At 38.7% G+C, this 20,625-nt stretch overlaps 1 protein-coding gene across 1 annotated transcript in view; it reads left to right on the top strand.

Moving 5' to 3' along the window:
- LOC308346650 (olfactory receptor 4F17-like) overlaps positions 1-19,913 on the top strand; it is a gene marked incomplete at both ends in the record, with an annotated part of 50,627 nt that extends 30,714 nt beyond the window's left edge. Inside the window, one exon of the mRNA XM_080809704.1 lies at positions 18,967-19,913. Within this exon, the coding sequence (XP_080665830.1) occupies positions 18,967-19,913 (947 nt within the window). The remainder of the gene's footprint in view (positions 1-18,966) is intronic.
- Positions 19,914-20,625: the final 712 nt, after the last annotated feature.

Raw genomic sequence — 20,625 nt, 5'->3', positions numbered from 1 at the left:
CTGATCCAAGAGCATGGAATGGTCTTCCATCTTTTTGTGTCTTCTTCAATTTCTTTTAGGAGTGTTCTGTAGTTCCTCGAGTACAGATCTTTAACCTCTTTGGTTAGGTTTATTCCCAGGTATCTTATGGTTCTTGGTGCTATAGTAAATGGAATCGATTCTCTAATTTGCTTTTCTGTTTTTTAATTGTTAGTGTATAAGAAAGCCACTGATTTCTGGACATTGACTTTGTATCCTGCCACATTACTGAATTGCTGTATGAGTTCTAGTAGTTTGGGGGTGGAGTCTTTCAGGTTTTCCATATAAAGAATCATGTCATCTGCGAAGAGAGAGAGTTTGACTTCTTCCTTGCCAATTTGGATACCTTTTATTTCTCTTTGTTGTCTGATTGCTGTTGCTAGGACTTCTAATATGATGTTGAACAAGAGTGGTGAGAGTGGGCATCCTTGTCGTGTTCCTGATCTCAATGGGAAGGCTGCAAGCTTTTTCCCATTGAGGACGATATTTGCTGTGGGTCTTTCATAGATAGATTTGATGAAGTTCAGGAATGTTCCCTCTATCCCTATACTTTGAAGCGTTTTAATCAGGAACGGATGCTGGATTTTGTCAAAAGCTTTTTCTGCGTCAATTTGAGAGGATCATGTGGTTCTTCTCTCTTCTCTTTTTGATTTGTTCTATAACATTGATTGATTTGCGAATGTCGAACCATCCTTGTAACCCAGGGATGAATCCCACCTGGTCATGGTGGATAATCATTTTAATGTGCTGTTGGATCCTGTTTGCTAGGATCTTGTTGAGAATCTTAGCATCCATATTGATCAGTGATATTGGTCTGAAATTCTCCTTTTTGGTGTGGTCTTTGCCTGGTTTGGGGATCAGGGTAATGCTGGCTTTATAAAAAGAGTCTGGAAGTTTTCCCTCTGCTTCAATTTTTTGAAACAGCTTCAGGAGAATAGGTGTTATTTCTTCTTTGAAAGTTTGATAGAATTCCCCAGGGAATCCGTCGGGTCCTGGGCTCTTGTTTTTTCGGAGGTTTTTGATCACTGCTTCAATCTCGTTACTAGATATCGGTCTATTCAGGTTGTCAATTTCTTCCTGGTTCAATTTTGGGAGTTTATAGTTTTCCAGGAATGCATCCATTTCATCTAGGTTGCTTAGCTTATTGGCATATAATTGTTCATAATAACTTCTGATGATTGTTTCTACTTCTTTGGTGTTAGTTGTGATCTCTCCCTTTTCATTCATAATTTTATTAATTTGGGCTTTCTCTCTTTTCTTTTGGATTAGTGTGGCCAATGGCTTATCGATCTTATTGATTCTTTCAAAAAACCAGCTTCTAGTTTCATTGGTACGTTCTACTGTATCTCTGGTTTCTACCTCATTGATCTCTGCTCTAATCTTGATTATTTCCCTTCTTACGTGTGGAGTTGGATTGATTTGTTGTTGATTCTCCAGTTCTTTAAGGTGTAGAGACAGCTGGTGTATTCTGGATTTTTCAATTTTTTTGAGGGAGGCTGGGATGACTATGTATTTCCCCCTTAGGACCGCCTTTGCTGTATCCCATACGTTTTGGAGTGAAGTGTCTTCATTCTCATTGGTTTCCATGAATTGTTTAAGTTCTTCTTTGATCTCCTGGTTGATCCAAGCATTCTTAAGGAAGGTGGTCTTTAGCTTCCAGGTGTTTGAGTTCCTTCTGAACTTTTCCTTGTGATTGAGCTCCAATTTCAAAGCATTGTGATCTGAGAATATAGAGGGAATAATCTCAGTCTTTTGGTATCAGTTGAGCCCTGATTTGTGACCCAGTATGTGGTCTATTCTGGAGAAGGTTCCATGTGCACTCGAGAAGAATGAGTATTCTGTTGTTTTAGGGTGGAATGTTCTGTATATATCTATGAGGTCCATCTGGTCCAATGTGTCATTCAATGCTCTTATTTCTTTATTGATTTTCTGCTTTGATGATCTATTTCTGAGAGAGGTGTGTTAAGATCTCCTACTATTAATGTATTCATATCAATATGACTCTTTATCTTGATTAATAGTTTTCTTATGTAATTGGCTGCTCCCATATTGGGGGCATAGATATTTACAATTGTTAGATCATCTTGGTGGATAGTCCCTTTAAGAATGATGTAGTGCCCTTCTGTATCTCTGACTACCATCTTTAGTTTAAAATCTAATTTATCTGATATGAGAATCACTACCCCGGCCTTCTTTTGAGGCCCATTGGCATGAAAGATACTTCTCCATCCCTTCACTTTCAGTCTGGGTGTATCTTTAGGTTCAAAATGGGTCTCTTGTAGACAACACATGGATGGTTCCTGTCGTTTTATCCAATCTGCAACCCTGTGTCATTTTATGGGTGCATTTAGGCCATTCACCTTGAGAGTGATTATTGAGAGATACGTTTTTATTGACATTGTGTTATCTTTGAAGTCTGTCTTTCTGTCGATTGTCTCTATATTTCTGTTCAATGCTATTCTTAGGATTTTTCCTCTTTTATAGAACCCCCCTTAATATTTCCTGCAGTGTTGGCTTGGTGGTTGCATAGTCTTTTAAGCCTTGCCGGTCTTGGAAACTCTTTATCTCTCCATCCATTTTGAATGTCAGTCTTGCTGGATAAAGTATTCTTGGCTGCATGTTCTTCTCATTTAGTGCCCTGAATATATCTTGCCAGCCCTTTCTGGCTTGCCAGGTCTCTGTGGACAGGTCTGACGTTATTCTGATGGGCTTTCCTCTGTATGTAAGGAGCTTCTTTGTCCTAGCAGCTTTCAAGAGATTGTATCTACAATTATGATTCCTCAATTTTACTATGAGGTGCCTGGATTTTTTTTTGGAATTTATAATCTTGGGGGGAGACCGTTCTGCCTCTAGTACATGAACACTTGTTCCATTCGCAAGATTGGGAAAATTTTCATGAAGAACTTGTTCCACTATATCTTCTAGACTTCTTTCTTTCTCTTCCCCTTCAGGGATTCCAATAATTCGGACATTGGAACGTTTCATGGCATCATTTATTTCCCTGATTCTGTTTTCGTGGCTTCTAAGCTGTTTGTTCCAGGCTTCCTCCTGATCCTTTCTCTCTATCTGTTTGTCCTCCAGATCGCTAATTCTATCTTCTGTCTCAGTTACCCTAGCTTTTAGAGAATTTAGATTAGATTGGAACTCATTGAGAGCATTGTGAACCTCATCCCTGGTGGCCTTCAGCTCTGCCCTAACATTATGAACATCATCCCTGGTGGCTTTCAATTCTGCCCTAATCAATTCTGTTTGGTCATCCATGGCTTTCTCCAACCTAGCTATTGCCTGGATAATTGTTAGCCTGAATTCTCTTTCTGACATATTGTCTATGTTGATAGCCATTAGCTCTGTTGCAGAAGGCCCATCCTCTGTATTTTTCTTCTGTTGGGGATTCCTCCTCCTAGTCATTTTGGTGAGAGATGACTGGACAGATGTAGCTGGATGTATCGACCGTGGTGCCATCAAGGTGCACCCCGGAAAGCTTCTGAGCACTCAGGATTCCCCACCCAAATGAGAGAAAAAAGAAAAGAAAAAGAAAAAAGAGAGAGAGAGAAAGACAGGAAAAAAAGGGAAGATAAAAAAGAAGGTTCAGCCCAAATGGGCCCCAGCGTAAGATTTATGACGTATACAAACAAAAACAGACAAACAAAAAGACTGATAAAAGTATATGATGAGGGAAAATATATATATATATAAGCAAAAAAAGTAAGAACCTCGTCAAAAAGAACCCCAAGTATAAGATTTATATACTATCAGGACAAACATAAATACACAGAGACACTGGCAGAAGAAAAAGAAGGAAGCATGGTTATAGATTCTCAGTGTGGGCGAGGAAGGTTATTTTGATTCTTCCTGGATGTATCTTGATATCTTTGTTAAAGGACTCAACTTTCCTAAGATAAAGGGGGATTAAAAATTGGTTTACCTATAGGGGTAGCATTGCTTGGAGAAAGGGGGTTACCTTGAAGTTTAACTCTATATGGATATTAGAAAATAAAAATAAAAAAGGAATAACCTGGACTAAACGAAACTAAAATTTTTTAAAAAATTAAACAAATAGAAAAGCAAAAGAAAAACACATGTGTATGTATCAAAAAATTCAGGTTAGAAGTTTATTATGGAATTTGATGTACTGGACATCTCACTGTGATGGTAAATAGGTTAAAAATTATCTATATAAAAAAAGAAAAAAAAATGAACCAGAATAGTGGGAATGAGTTAAAAATAAAAGTTGTATCTATGAAGTAGTGGTGGTTGTTCTCTTGTAGTCTTTTTTTTTTCCCCCTGATTTGTTTTCTGGGGGAGGGGGCTGCCACGTGGGTTTTCAGTCAATGATGTTCCCTGAGTTAAGTCCTCCCGCCCCCCTCAAGGGGGTGGGCTCTGAGGAAACCGGTTTTTTCAGGCTTTTGTTCTCTGGAGGTTTTTATGTTTGTTGACTTCTTTTCTCTCGCCTTGACAGCTTTTGATGGTTTTTGGAGGTTTAGAGGAAAGCAAACTGCACCCAGACCTCCCTCTCAGAGAGAAGCCTCAGTCTCCTCCCCTGTGGGTGCTGCAGAGCCCATATAAATTCCCCCTTGGCCGCTGGCAGAGCAGGTTCCTAGTTGCGGTCCCTGGGGACGCAGTGTCTCCTTCTTGTACGCAAAACCATGGCAGCGGTGGCTGTCTGGGCAGCTCCAGACCGCCAGAGAGGTTCCAAGCAGGGATCGCACACTGAGATTTTCCGGCTGGCCGGGGCTAAGAGTGCTGGGCTTGCGTGCACCATTCCCAGGGGAGGGTGTGGGGCATGGGCGTCTCCGGCTCTATCGCGGCATGGGTCCCAGAACACCAGGCTGGGCGTTCGTGCACCTCTCTCAGGGGAGGTTGAGGCACGCGCGCATCTCCAGTAAGTGCGCGTTCTGCCGTCTGGTGTGGCTCCCAGCCCCTCACGGGAGCCGAACTCCACTCGTTCTCGGGTGCGCTGGCGGCTCAGGGACCAAGACCTGGTTTCTCCGCCGCACTCTCTCTGGCTCAGCGCCAGGGGAGGCTGTAGTGGGTCTGGGGACTTAAGCCCCTGTCCCTAGCCACCCCGATTCCCACAATTTCCCCCCGTGATCCTTTGCTCTTTTGAGTGCTTTCAACCAGACTCCAAGTTAATGCTGGTCCCCAGATGCAGGGCACTCTCGTATTGGGGTATTATTTTCCAATCGGTCACCTCTGGTGGCTCCCTCCCCCTTTTGTTTATCTTCCGATATCGGTCCGACGTTCCCACTCCACTTTACCTGCCCACTGGCGTCTTCTGCCCCCCGTAGAGATCCAGACGTGTATAATTCTGATCTCAGGCTGATTTCATGAGTGCGCGGAGTTCTTTGGTTGGTAATCAGCTCACTTTAGGGTACAGGTTGAAAAGGCACCTCCTCCTACTTCCCCGCCATCTTGTCTCCTCCCTGCAGCTGATTTCTGTGCATTGATTTTGTATCCTGCCACTTTGCTGAATTGCTATATGAGTTCTAGTAATTTGGCAGTGGAGTCTTTCAGGTTTTCCATATAAAGTATCATTTTATCTGTGAAGAGCGAGAACTTGACTTCCTCTTTGCCACTTTGAATGTCTTTTATTTCTTTATGTTGTCTCATTGCTGAGACTAGGACTTCTAGTACTATGTTGAACAATAGTGGTGAGAGTGGACATCCCTGTTACGTTCTTGACGTTAAGGGAAAAGCTCTCAGTTTTTCCCCATTTGAAGTGATATTTGTTATGGGCTTTTCATATATGACTTTTATGATATTGAGATATGCACCACAGAGAGTTTTAATTAGGGAGGGCACAGATTGCATGGAGCACTGGGTGTGGTGAAAAAACAATGAATACTGTTATGCTGAAAATAAATAAAAAATTAAAAAAAAAGAAAGAATGCTGTATTTCATCAAATGCTTTTTCTGCATCACTTGAGTGGATCATATGATTCTTGTCTTTTTTTGTTAATGTGATCTATCACATTGATTGATTTGTGGATGTTGAACCAAACTTGCAGCCCAGGAATAAATCCCACCTGGTCATGGTGAATAATCCTTTTAACATACTGTTGGATCCTATTGGCTCATATTTTGGTGAGCATTTTGGCATCCATGTTCACCAGGGATATCAGTCTGTAATTCTCCTTTTTGATAGGGTCTTTGTGTCTTTGGTTTTTGGATCAAGGTAATGCTGGTTTCATAGAAGGCATTTGGAGGTTTTTCTTTTATTTCAATTTTTTGGAATAGCTTCAGAATAGGTAGTATTTCTTCTTTAAATGTTTGGTAGAATTTCCCTGGGAAGCCATCTAGTCCTGGGCTTGTTTATTGGAAGATTTTTGATTACTGCTTTAATTTCCTTGGTGGTTATGGGTCTGTTCAGTTTTCTGTTTCTTCTTGGTTCAGTTTTTATAGTTTATACATCTCTAGGAATGCATCCATTTCTTCCAGATTGCCTAATTTGTTGACATATAGTTGCTTATAATATGTTCTTAAAATTGTCTGTATTTCCTTGTTGTTGGTCATGATCTCTCCTCTTTCATTCATGATTTTATTTATTTGGGTCCTTTCTCTTTTCTTTTTGATAAGTCTTTCCAAGGGGTTTATCAATCTTATTAATTCTTTCAAAGGATCACCTTCTAGTTTCATTGATCTGTTTCTATTTCATTGATTTCTGATCTAATCTTTATTGATTATCTTTTCCTTCTTGGTTTAGGCTTTATTTGCTGTTCTTTTTCCAACTCCTTTAGGTGTAGGGTTAGGTTATGTATTTGAGAACTTTCTTGTTTCTTGAGAAAGTCTTGTAGTGCTATATACTTCTGACTTAGGGCTGCCTTATTTTGAACAGTTGTGTTTTCATTTTCATTTGTTTCCATGAATTTTTAAAAAATTCTTCTTTAATTTCCTGGTTGACCCATTCCTTCTTCAGTATGAAGCTCTTTAGCCTCCATTGATTTGAGTTCTTTCCAATTTCCTCTGGTGATTGAGTTCCACTTTCAAAGCAGTGTGGTCTGAAAATATGCAGGGAATGATTCCAGTCTTTTGATACTGGTTGAGACCTGATTTGTGACCCAGGATGTGACCTATTCTGGAGAATGTTACATGTGTACTAAAGAAGAATGTGTATTCTGTTGTTTTGGGCTGGAATATTCTAAATATATCTGTGAAGTCTATCTCGTCCAGTGTGTCTTTCAAAGCCCTTATTTCCTTGGTGATCTTTTGCTTAGATGATCTCTCCATTTCAATGAGGGAACTGTTAAAGTCCCCAACTATTACTATTACTGTATTATTGTTGACGTGTTTCTTTGATTTTGTTATTAATTGGCTTATATAAGTGGCTGTTCCCTGTTAGGAGCATAAATATTTATAATTGTTAGATCTTCTTCTTGGATAGGCCATTTAATTGTGATACAGTGTCCTTCCTCATTTCTTATTACAATGTTTGGTTTAAAATCTAATTTGTCAGGACGCCTGGGTGGCTCATTCAGTTGAGTGTCTGCCTTCCCCTCAGATCATGATCCCAGGGTCCTGGAGTTGAGCCCTCCTTTTGGATCTCTGCTTGGCAGGGAGCCTGCTTCTCCCTCTCCCTCTGCCTGCTGCTCTGCCTGCTTGTGCTCTCTCTCCATCTCTTTGTCAAATAAATAATGGCATATGCTATCATGAGCACTTGGTGTTATACTTAACTAATGAATCATTGAACACTACATCAAAAACTAATTATGTGCTATACAGTGGCTAACTGAACATAGTAAAAAAATTAAAAAATTCAAAAGAGGAAAAAATCTAACTTATCTGATATAAGGTTTGCCACCCCAGCTTTCTTTTGATGTTCATTAGCATGAGAAATGGTATTCCACTGCCGCACTGTAAATCTGGAGGTGTCTTTGGTTCTAAAATGAGTCCCCTGCAGACAGCATATCTATGGGTCTTGCTTTTTTATTTGGGGGGAAGAGAATATGATCAGGCAGGTGAGTAGAACAGAGCCATACACTAGATTTTGGGTGTATTTTGGTCTGTTAGAAGAAACTGCATCCCAAATTTTTAATGAAAGAAAACTTACACACACACACACACACACACACACACACACACACACACACATAAGCACATGCACAAATAAGGTTAAATACAATGAAGGATAGAATATGACTGTAAAAATGAAAATTAAAAAAGGTTTTAAAAAAGGACTTGATAAGTTGGTTGAAAATGAAAAAGAAAAATAAAAAAAAGAAAATTTAAAAAATGAAATTTTGAAAAAGTAAACAATCATGAGAAAAAAGCCATGAATTCTGTGTGTTGTATTCCCCTAGTGCTGGAGTTTTGCAATTCTCATTGCTTGGTTAAGTTAGTCTTGGCTGGATGTTCTTGCTGATCTTCTGGGGGAGGAGTCTGTTGCATTCTCAATATCTTTGCCCAAAGTGGAGTTACACCACTGTTACCAGGGACTAGGGTCAGTAATCTGCTCTGATTTGTTCTCTGTAGATTTTGTTCCCTGATGGCTTTCCATGCAGCTTTAGAGGATAAGAATGCAAATGGCAGCCTTGCCATCTGTTGCCCTGGAGCTGAGAGCTCAGGGCCCCACTCCTCAGTGAGCCCTCAGAGAAAAGCAGTCAGTTACTCCTGTCTTCCTGGTCTCTGACTGTGACCGAGCATTTCTGTCTCTGGCACACGACCATGTTTTGAGTCTCCAAACCTTGCAGACTTCTGTGGCGTGCTCCCACGCTGCTTGTCCTGGGGAAGGATGGGGGTTTCCCCTATTCTGCTGTTTATTGGGCCCCTGCTTGAAGAGCAGTGGCCTGACTCTGCTGCAGATCATGGTTTATGGCAATCCTGGGGTGAGAGCCCACTTCTGGGCTCACTCTTTGCAGCTGACTACCCACTCTGATACCTGGGAGCTCTGTAATACTTAGGCACCCCCAGTCTTTCTGTGATCCTGAGGATTCTGAGACCACACTGTCCCAGCGAGTGTTCCACCCCTGCTTAGCTGCTAGAGTGACGTCCCTCACTGAGCAGACTTCTTAAAGTTCTGATTTTGTGCTCCTTTAAACTGTGCCTTTTGTGCCTTTTTTGTGCCTTTAAACTGTCCCTATTTTTTTTAAAAAGATTTTATTCTTTTATTTGACAGACAGAGGTCACAAGTAGGCAGAGAGGCAGGCAGAGAGAGAGGAGGAAGCAGGCTCCCTGTTGAGCAGAGAGCCAAAAGTGGGGCTCAATCCCAGGACCCTGGGATCATGACCTGAGCCAAAGGCAGAGGCTTTAACACACTGAGCCACCCAGACATCCCAGACATTCCCTATTTTAAAAATTATCTTTATTTTATGCTGAAAAAGCATTTGACAAAGTGCAGCATCCCTTCCTGATTAAAACTCTTCAAAGTGTAGGGATAGAAGGCACATACGTCAATATTATCAAAGCCATCTATGAAAAACCCACCGCAAATATCATTCTCAATGGAGAAAAACTGAAAGCTTTTCAGCTAAGGTCAGGAAAACGGCAGGGATGTCCGTTATCACCACTGCTGTTCAACATAGTACTAGAAGTCCTAGCCTCAGCAATCAGACAACAAAAAGAAATTAAAGGCATCCAAATTGGCAAAGAAGAAGTCAAACTATCACTCTTTGCAGATAATATGATACTATATGTGGAAAACCCAAAAGGCTCCACTCCCAAACTGCTAGAACTTATACAGGAATTCAGTAAAGTGTCAGGATATAAAGTCAATGCACAGAAATCAGTCGCATTTCTTTACACTAACAACAAGAGAAGAAAGAGAAATTGAGGAGTCAGACCCATTTACAATCGCACCCAAAACCATAAGATACCTAGGAATAAATCTAACCAAAGAGGCAAAGAATCTATACTCAGAAAACTATAAAGTACTCATGAAAGAAATTGAGGAAGACACAAAGAAATGGAAAAATATTCCATGCTCATGGATTGGAAGAACAAATATTGTGAAAATGTCTATTCTACCTAAAGCAATCTACACATTTAATGCAATCCCTATCAAAATCCCACCCATTTTTTAAAAGAAATAGAACAAATAATCCTAAAATTTATATGGAACCAGAAAAGACCTCAAATAGCCAAAGGAATATTGAAAAAGAAAGCCAAAGTCGGTGGCAACACAATTCCAGAGTTCAAGCTCTATTACAAAGCTGTCATCATCAAGACAGTATGGTACTGGCACAAAAACAGACATATACACCAATGGAACAGAATAGAGAGCCCAGAAATAGACCCTCAACTCTATGGTCAACTAATCTTCGACAAAGCAGGAAAGAATATTCAATGGAAAAAAGACAGCCTCTTCAACAAATGGTGCTGGGAAAATTGGACAGCCACATGCAGAAAAATGAAATTGGACTATTTCCTTACACCACACACGAAAATAGACTCAAAATGGATGAAGGACCTCAGTGTGAGAAAGGAATCTATCAAAATCCTTGAGGAGAATGCAGGCAGCAACCTCTTTGACCTCAACCACAGCAACTTCTTCCTAGGAACATCGCCAAAGGCAACAGAAGCAAGGGCAAAAATGAACTATTGGGATTTCATCAAGATCAAAAGCTTTTGCACAGCAAAGGAAACAGTGAACAAAACCAAAAGACAACTGACACAATGGGAGAAGATATTTGCAAATGACATATCAGATAAAGGGCTAGTATCCAAAATCTATAAAGAGCTTATCAAACTCAATACCCAAAGAACAAATAATCCAGTCAAGAAATGGGCAGACGACATGAACAGACATTTCTGCAAAGAAGACATCCAGATGGCCAACAGACACATGAAAAAATGCTCCACATCACTCTGTATCAGGGAAATACAAATCAAAACCACAACGGGATACCACCTCACACCAGTCAGAATGGCTAAAATTAACAAGTCAAGAAATGACAGATGCTGGCGAGGATGCGGAGAGAGGGGAACCCTCCTACACTGCTGGTGGGAATGCAAGCTGGTGCAACCACTCTGGAAAACAGTGTGGAGGTTCCTCAAAAAACTGAAAATAGAGCTACCCTATGACCCAGCAATTGCACTCCTGGGTATATATCCTAAAGATACAAACGTGCTCCGAAGCGGCATGTGCACCCGAATGTTTATAGCAGCAATGTCCACAATAGCCAAACTGTGGAAAGAGCCTAGATGTCCATCAACAGATGAATGGATAAAGAAGAAGTGGTATATATACACAATGGAATACTATGCAGCCATCAAAAGACATGAAATCTTGCCATTTGCAGCGACGTGGATGGAACTAGAGGGTATCATGCTTAGCGAAATAAGTCAATCGGAGAAAGACAACTATCATATGATCTCTTTGATATGAGGAAGTGGAGATGCAAGGCAGGGGGTTTGGGGGGAGGTAGGAAAAGAAAAAATGAAAAGATGGGATTGGGAGGGAGACAAACCATAAAAGACTCAATCTCAAGAAACAGACTGAGGGTTGTGGGGGGGAGGGGGGATGGGAGAGGGTGGTGGGGGGAAATGGACATTGGGGAGGGTATGGGCTATGATGAGTGCTGTGAAATGTGTAAACCTAGTGATTCACAGACCTGTACCCCTGGGGATAAAAATACATTATATGTTTATTAAAATAAAAAAAATTAAAAAAATTATCTTTATTTTAAAAAATTATATCCTTTTGCTGTTCAGCTTGGATGTTTTTTTCCCTTTTTATTTTTTTTATTTTAATTTTTAATTTATTTTAATTTTTAATTTTTTAAATTTCTTTTCAGTGTACCAGAATTCATTGTTTATGCATCACACCCAGTGCTCCATGCAATACATGCCCTCCATAATAACCACCACCGGACTCACCCACCTTCCCACCCCCCACCCCTTCAAAACACTCAGTTTGCTTTTTAGAGTCTATAGTCTCTCATGGTTCATCTCCCCCTCCAATTTCCCTCAACTCCCTTCTCCTCTCCATCTCCCTGTGTCCTCTGTGTTATTTCTTATGCTCCACAAATAAGTGAAACCATATGATAATTGGCTCTCTCTGCTTGACTTATTTCACTCAGCATAATCTCTTCCAGTCCCATCCATGTTGCTACAAAAGTTGGGTATTCATCCTCTCTGATGGAGGCATAATACTCCATAGTGTATACAGACCACATCTTCCTTATCCACTCATCCATTGGAGGGCATCTTGGTTCTTTCCACAGTTTGGCGACTATGGCCATTGCTGCTATGAACATTAGGGTACAGATGGCCCTTCTTTTCACTATATCTGTATCTTTGTGGTAAATACCCAGTAGAGCAATTGCAGGGTCATAGGGAAGCTCTATTTTTAATTTCTTAAGGAATCTCCACACTGTTTTCCAAAGTGGCTGCACCAACTTGCATTCCTACCAACAGTGTAAGAGGGCTCCCCTTTCTCCACATCTTCTCCAACACACGTTGTTTCCTGTCTTGCTAATTTTGGCCATTCTAACTGGTCTAAGGTGCTATCTCAATGTGGTTTTAATTTGGTTTTAATTTGAATCTCCCTGATGGCTAGTGATGAGGAACATTTTTTCATGTGTCTGATAACCATTTGTACGTCTTAATTGGAGAAGTGTCTGTTCATGTCTTCTGCCCATGGTTTCCATTAGAAGAAATTATGGACTCTACCTAGTCCTACCATCTAGTCCAGCTAAATGACTCCCTTCCAAATGGTAGGAACTATTTATAACTTTCTGTCTTAAGAAATGGTCGTGATTCAAAAGGGTGTGAACTGTCTGTGTGTTTCAATCTCTTGAAGCTCTTGCTGAGTGAGACCTGTGCCTGAGCAGGTACAAATGAAACGTGCTCTATAACTCCCCCCAAACTGGTTACATTTTGTTCCCAAACCTTTTATCCTCTCTATCTCAAGGTTCTTTCTGCTCACGCTCTTTACTTGAATGATTTTCACTTATACAGTACATATATATATATATACATATATATATATGAATATTCAGGTCTCATGTTCATGATTTCAATTGTATTGTTAGGTTAATTTCTCTTCAAAGAGCCCACATCTTTATTAAACTGATATGTGAAAGGGCTTCAATTTTCCATCCCTTTTTTTCTATGATATTAGATTCATGGAAATAAAACTTTGTTTTGTCTATTTCATTCAGACAGAGCACAGTCTAGCAGAGCAAGCTATCTGCATCTGTGGAAAGCAAAAATAATCAAGTCTTTAAAAATCATCATTATTTTTAAAAACTTACTGAATACTTATTATATGACACAGCATGTTCCACTGTTTGCCATGTATTAACTCACTTAATCCTCACAACAACACTATAAAGTAAGTACTGTTATCATTTCTATTTTACAGTTGAGGAAATTCAGGGACAGAGAAGTGAAGCAACTCACCCAAGGACACGTAGTCCATAAACCAAGGAGATGGAGATTCGAATCCAGGTAGTCTGTCTCCAGTACGTTTGCTATTAGTTATACATAATAATGCTACTTATAAAATTGCTCCTATATCGTTTTTCCTATTACTTTGACTAATTTCAAATTTTCTTTGGAAATTAGAAAATCTACAAATATCATTTATAATAAATATAGAAAAAAAGAGTTCATATTTAGGAAAAAATAAAATCACCTAAAATCCCACAACTTAGAGATACTGTGGTATAAAGTCTAAATATTTCCATATATACATTTACATTATATGTGATGTTTTGTGTTTTATAATCTTTTTTAACTTAATGACAAAGTATGCATCTTTTCAGTTTCATTCATCCAAAGTTCCAATTTGTTCCATGTGCACTGAAATCTATAAACATAGTTTTAAGTGTACATAAACATTCTGTTCCTCATACATGTAGTGAATAGCTTTTCATAGGTTATTATGATAACCCTCCTGTCCTTCTAAATTACTGAATTTTTCCAAATCTATGGTGATGCTTTTCTGTTCAGCAATATTTCTGTAGCATGCAATAATACTACACCATAATTTGAGGAAAGTTCCAGATATCTGTAATGACTATACACATTTTGCTGGAGGCAAAAAATGAAGAGGAAAGTTTGTACCTTTGCTAGTTTTATTGTATTAGATTTAGATCTACATGGGACTGTGGGGTGTTGAGGTCACTCTGTGAGGACATTGTCATGGCAAGGAGGTCACTGGCTTCCAGACTGGTTTCCACTCTCCCATCAGTGTGCAGGTGTCAATGAGGTCAATTCACAAAGTCATTTGGTGAATATTTCTTCTCCACTATACGTCCCCTAGGGGCTTCTAAGCACCTGATTTTCTTGCCACGTCTCTTGAACTTTCCCTTATGAATGTCAGTGAAGATTCTCATTTAGTAGTGCCTACCTTGTGCCAGAAATTGTGCTAACTACTGGGGTATACAAAGTTGGTTAAAGATTTCTTTTCTCAAAGAAGGCGTAGGTGATAGGAAGACTAATATCCATAAGAAATTATAATATGCTTTATTAAAAAGAAGATACAAGATTTAACAATAGTTTATAGACACTATTTTGCATGGGATCATCAATAAATACTTCAGGGTAACTAGCATTTAATCGAAGTTTGAAGGATAAAGGAAAAGGGGAATTAACATTTCTGTCAGATAGTTATACCCATGTACTCTCAAATCTTCATAACATCTGGTGAAGTTAGTCACCTCTCATTTTATGGACAAATAAATATCATCAGCATAACTGACTACCTTACCCTAGTTTATATAACTCACAAGTGACAGGACTAAAATGGCAACCAAGTTATTAGGTCTAAGAGCCAAAGACAGTTCCACTTTGTAATGACAAGGAATAGCATACATGAAAGTATATGAAAGAGATGAAATGTGAAAAAAATATATAGTAATGTGTTCAGTTCATAAAGTTTCTTAGAAGATACACAATTGAATTTTATTTTTTAAGGTTTTATATTTTTTTAATTAAATTTTTTATTTATTTTCAGCGTAAGAGTATTCATTGTTTTTTCACCACACCCAGTGCTCCATGCAATCTGTGCCCTCCCTAATACCCACCACCTGGTTCCCCCACCCTCCCACCCCGCCCCTTCAAAACCCTCAGGTTGTTTTTCAGAGTCCATAGTATATTTTTATTTATTTGAGAGAGACAGAGAGGGTGGGGAGGTGCAGATGGGGAAGGAAAAAGATGGAGAGAGAATCCTGAGCAGTCTCTGTGCTGAATGCTGATCCAGACACAAGGCTTGATCCCATAAACCTGAGATCATGAACTGAGCAAAAACCGAGTCAGACAATTAACCTACTGAGCCACCCGGGCACCACCACAATTGAATTTTAAATATCCTGAATGATAGAACCAAAGGCTTAGAGTAGAGAGTAATAGGACCATATTTGAGTTTTAGATAGATAAATCTGAAAGCAGAGTATAGAAATGAGACTAAACGTAGCTAAGATTGGAGAGAGAAATCATTCGGAAATGAAAAATATATAAATCTGAAATAAAACTGACAGTGGAAATGAAGACCAGGACACAAAACAGAAATATTCAAGAGGTACAATTTCCCGTCTGTCATATAAGGTGAGAGGGGAGAAAAGTTGCCTCTTGATTCTTGGATTAGGCACCTGAGAGATAATAGTCATGATATTTCCCAAGACATTAAAAAGGGGATAAAATCATGAGCTCAGACTTGCACAATTTAACTTTGAAGTGCTCGAGGGATGTCCATTTATGTACTAAAGTACAGTCTTGGATATGGAGTCCAGGAATAGAGCTATAGATATAGAAATCTTTTAAGTGGGGAGTAGTTAAAAGAATGAAGCATGTTTGAAATGAAAAAAAAAATTTAGGTCTCCTGAGTTACATAGGAACCCTCAAAAATAAGCAGGAAAAAAAATCCATGCATCAGTGAAAGAAGTTAGAGATGTAGGAGAAAAAACAAGAGAGCTCTGTTATGCAAAGACTAAGAATGCAAAAATGCATTCAGCTTCAGGAAGTTAACAATGCCTGACTTACAGTCTCTTAAAGTTTTTTTTTTTTATTCCATTATAGGATATCAGAATGTAGACCTTTTTTTATAAATATTTTTTTCATTTTTTTTCGGTGTTCCAAATTCATTGTTTATGCACCACACCCAGTGCTTCATGCAATACACGCCCTCCATAATACCCAATATTTTATTTATTTGACAGAGAGAGCGAGAGAGAGAGGGGGCAAGCAGGGGTAGTGGGAGATGGAGAAGCAAGCTCTGCACTGAGCAGGGAGCCCAATGCTGGGCTCGGGATCCCAGAGCTCTGGGATCGTGACCTGACCAAAGGCAGACGCTTAACGTACTGAGCCACCCAGGTGTCCTAAGAAGGCAGACATTTGCTGACATCCATCAAAGACCTTTTAGACTGGATTATTTTTCTATCTGTTCATAATATCATCTTTAACATGTAGACTCTCAAAGGTCATGATTGCTGCATCTTTGGGCATCACATTAATATCGAATGCAGGAATGGAAGAGCTAGAAGAGACTTCTCTACATTAATCTTTGTATTTTAATCTGGGAAAGAAAACCTTCCACAGAAGTCATTGTTCTGTATCTCATCAAAACTTGGCTACATGCCCCTCTGACACCAATCCATGGCCAAGTCACATAGATTATTCATATTTCAACCCATGGCTAAAATAAGAACCTACCTTCTTACAAAGTGTGGCAATTTCCATCAAATACCTAAACAGATAGGTGTTCTCTCTTTTAGAGACTATAAGGAAATATACGGAAATTTCAGTTGGCAAGGCAAAGAGTGGCTTATGGTTAGTGTTTTCCTGTTCTTGGTGTAGGACTTGCCTGTTCCAAATAACAAACACACCAGCATTCTGTAAAATGCCATCCAGTCATTATACTCCTTGACCCAAAATTCATTCATGTATATTAATGTTCTCTAAGCAGGGAAGCCTGTACCTTTCTGGTTAAAATTAGATATGAAACATGAAGGTTTTCTTCATAGTATCCCCAGAAATCATCACTTGCTGAGGAATGTTGGTATCAAAATAATAATAACAATAGTAATAATTAATAATCGATTTCTATCACATATATGCATACTCTACTCCAACCATATATTTCATAGAATTCTTTTTCCTGTTCTTGCCCCTCTCTTATTGCTTTCCTTCCAATTCCTTTTCATAATTATTATTATTTTGATTATGCTCACCACAGTGTAGCTACCATACCTCACCATACAATGCTATTACAGTGCCATTGACAATATTCTCTGTGCTGTAACTTTCATTCCAGTGATTTATTTACTCCATAATTGCAAGTTTTATATCCCACTACCCATTACACTATTTTGCCCATCCCTCAGTCACCCTCTCCTTGGCAACTACCAGTTTATTCTCCGTATTTGTAGGTCCATTTCCTCCTTTTCATAATTTTTATTACAAATACATGGCTAATGTAGAAAACAACAAAACATAGATGGTCAACATTTTTACTATTAGAAGCACCTAAAATGTCATTATCCAAAATGATCTAAAATGTTGATTCATATAGTTACATATTTTTGTAGTGTATAAAGAGCACATCAAATGCATATTCTTTTATAAATAATTATTCTTAATAATTTAGCAGACATCTCAACAAGTCTAAATTTGCTTCTTTATGATGGCCTAGCTCATCTTATCAAATCCCCCTTTCTGAGTATCTTCTCATTTCTAATCATTTCTTTGAAATGTACCTTTAATTTTTCCTTTTACATTAAATAATGAATGGATCCAAATACAAGCTATCTATACATATCTTCAGCCTTGCTCTTTTTCTTAAGATTTAGGTATTTATTTGAGGGGGGGGGGGAGCACAAGCGGGAGGGGCAAAGAGAGAGGGAGAAAGAATCTCAAGCAGACTCCTGCTGAGCACAGAGCCCACATGGGGCTCTGGCTCCACACAGGGCTCTATCTCACGATCCTCAAATCACGACCTGAGCCGAAACCAAGAAGTTGTATGCTTAACCGACTGCACCATCTATGCTCCCCATCTTTAACCTTTCTATTTATCCATAGTGATAACAGATATTTCCCTTGAAAAAGTTGTTTGTAGCCATTTTACTCACCTTCAAATAGCATTTTAGTTAAACTAAGCTTCAAATACTTGAAGACAAGCTCTCATGACCTTTATCTTCCATGACTCTCTGGGGTCATGTAGTTTTCACATGCTCTTAGTATATCATGATTAAACATTTTGTTTAAGTAAAGTCACCAATCTCTCAGTTTTGTGTTTGAATTGCCACTTATTAATCCTAAAATAGACCTATCAAAAGCACAAAATCTCTATCCTAGCAAAGTAAGTAGAAGCCCTTTTTCAGAGTCTGCTGACACTCTGGGATTTAGCGTTTCACCAGTTTAAGGTACATTTTAATTACCCAAGGCACTGGTTGCAGTCACAATATTGGAAACTATCAGAGGACTAAGCCTATTCATTTTAAGCTATGACTGCTCTTAGAGTCAACACTCTTACACTCATTGTCTGGTCACTATTCACTATTGCATGAGTGATTAATGCCTGAAATTTTGCAGGTGTGAAGTAAAAGAATAATCAAAGAGTACATTCTGCTACAGTATCTGTGCACAAATATGATTAAGGGTTTGAACATTCAAATCATGGTTAACTATTTATGACACAGAAGACGTTTTCTTGAATATATATGGAGAAGACAGAAGAAGCCCAAATTATTATTCAATGAGCGTGGTAAAGAAGCTTTCTACCAGGAAGATGTTACTCTTTGCTCCTAATTCCTCCACTTTACCTGCCTTATTCTCACATGATTTCTTTCCCTGTCATCCTAGCCTAACTTTTGATTATCTCATTTCTATTTTTTTCCTTCCTTTCCCCTGTCCTCTCTGTATGTATTTGAACTTTTAGATTAGACACTTGCCACGTATTTTCCACAAAATCGTTGATGGGCAAACAACATATCAATGTTCAGTTCCCATATTTCTCAATTCTGCCTTATTTTCTACCTTTAGAATACTTCAGCATCTTCTCTACTGATTGAGCCAATGGATACAACAAATGTCTCTCTGTGGTATCTGAATTTGTATTGACTGGACTTTCAAATTCATGGGCGATGCATCTTTTTCTCTTTTGGTTCTTCTCTGTGTTCTACATGGGAATTATCCTGGGAAACCTCTTCATTGTGTTCATGGTAATTATTGACTCTCATTTACACACTCCCATGTACTTCCTATTAGCCAACCTCTCTCTCCTTGATCTAGGTCTGTCCTCTACCACAGTGCCCAAAGCAATCACTAATCTTTTTGCTGACCGCAAAATCATTTCCTTTCCAAAATGCATAATACAGATATTTTTTATTCATGTCATGGGTGGAGGTGAGATGGTGCTGCTCATAGCCATGGCATATGACCGGTACACTGCAATCTGTAAGCCTCTCCACTACTTGACCATCATGAGCCCCAAAACGTGTGTTTCCTTCGTAGTGACTGCCTGGATAGTGGGGATAATCCATGCTGTATCTCAGTTTGTTTTTGTCATAAACTTGCCCTTCTGTGGCCCTAATGAAGTAGATAGTTTTTACTGTGATTTTCCTCAGGTCGTGAAACTTGCTTGTGTAGACACCTACAAGCTAGAGTTTGTAATCATTGCTAACAGTGGGTTTATATCCATGGCTACCTTCTTCTCTTTAATTATATCCTATATCTTCATTTTGGTCACTGTCTGGAAACGTTCTTCGGGAGACTTATCCAAAGCATTTATCACACTGTCACCTCACATCACTGTAGTGATTTTGTTTTTTACACCATGCATGTTTCTCTACACGTGGCCTTTCCCCACAACATCACTGGATAAGTACTTGTTCATTGTTGATTTTGCTATCACTCCCCTCTTGAATCCTGCCATCTGTACATTAAGAAACAAAGACATGGGAGCGGCCATGAGAAGACTGGGCAAACGGATCGTGGGTCCTCATGGGATCTCACAATGAATTGGAGCAGATCTAGATACCACATGCTTCAGGCTCACCAAGAACACTGCAAGTCATGTGATTATCATCATTACAATGGTAAGAACTACTATTGTTATGATAGTTCAACAAAAGTCCCCCTGTAGAAATTGATTATTGAGTCAGAGGTGACTTTTTTTGCTAATGACAGAGAATAAATTGACATCACCTACTTACATTGAGAAGAAAGGCGAGAAAGAAAACTGAGCTGATTTATAGGAGTAAACTTAGCATTCAAATACCTTTTTCTGTGACTTGCTAATTGTATTTACTCTCAATTATGAAGACATATGTCAAACAAGTGATAAATATATCTCATGGTAACTTATGGATTTAATAGATAAAATGTAACTTTGAGTCAATCAAAATCAATAAATTCTACTTTTTAATTTTTATTTTAGTTTGAGTTTAACTTAGAATAAGAAACAAAATCAACTATTTGTTACTTAGATTAAGCATGCTATTTTAGTTGTTTAGATTTGATTGGCTATAAATAGAGAAGTGTAATTCTTTGCATTATAAATACTTCAAATAAACACAAACCACAGATCTCTGAAATTTTGTCTCACTTTCTACTATTCTAAAGATGAAGATTTTCAAATATTCAATTATCCTAGTTTATTCTCAAAGAAAAAAAAAAACTCCATAAAAGTAATTGCTGTTTCAGGGCACCTAGGTGGCTCTGTCTGTTAAA

Source organism: Martes martes (assembly GCF_963455335.1).
Source record: "Martes martes genome assembly, chromosome: 7".
Taxonomy (NCBI): Eukaryota; Metazoa; Chordata; class Mammalia; order Carnivora; family Mustelidae; genus Martes; species Martes martes.
The sequence above is the reverse complement of the archived record's forward strand: the minus strand, read 5'-3'. Positions and strand labels throughout refer to the sequence as shown.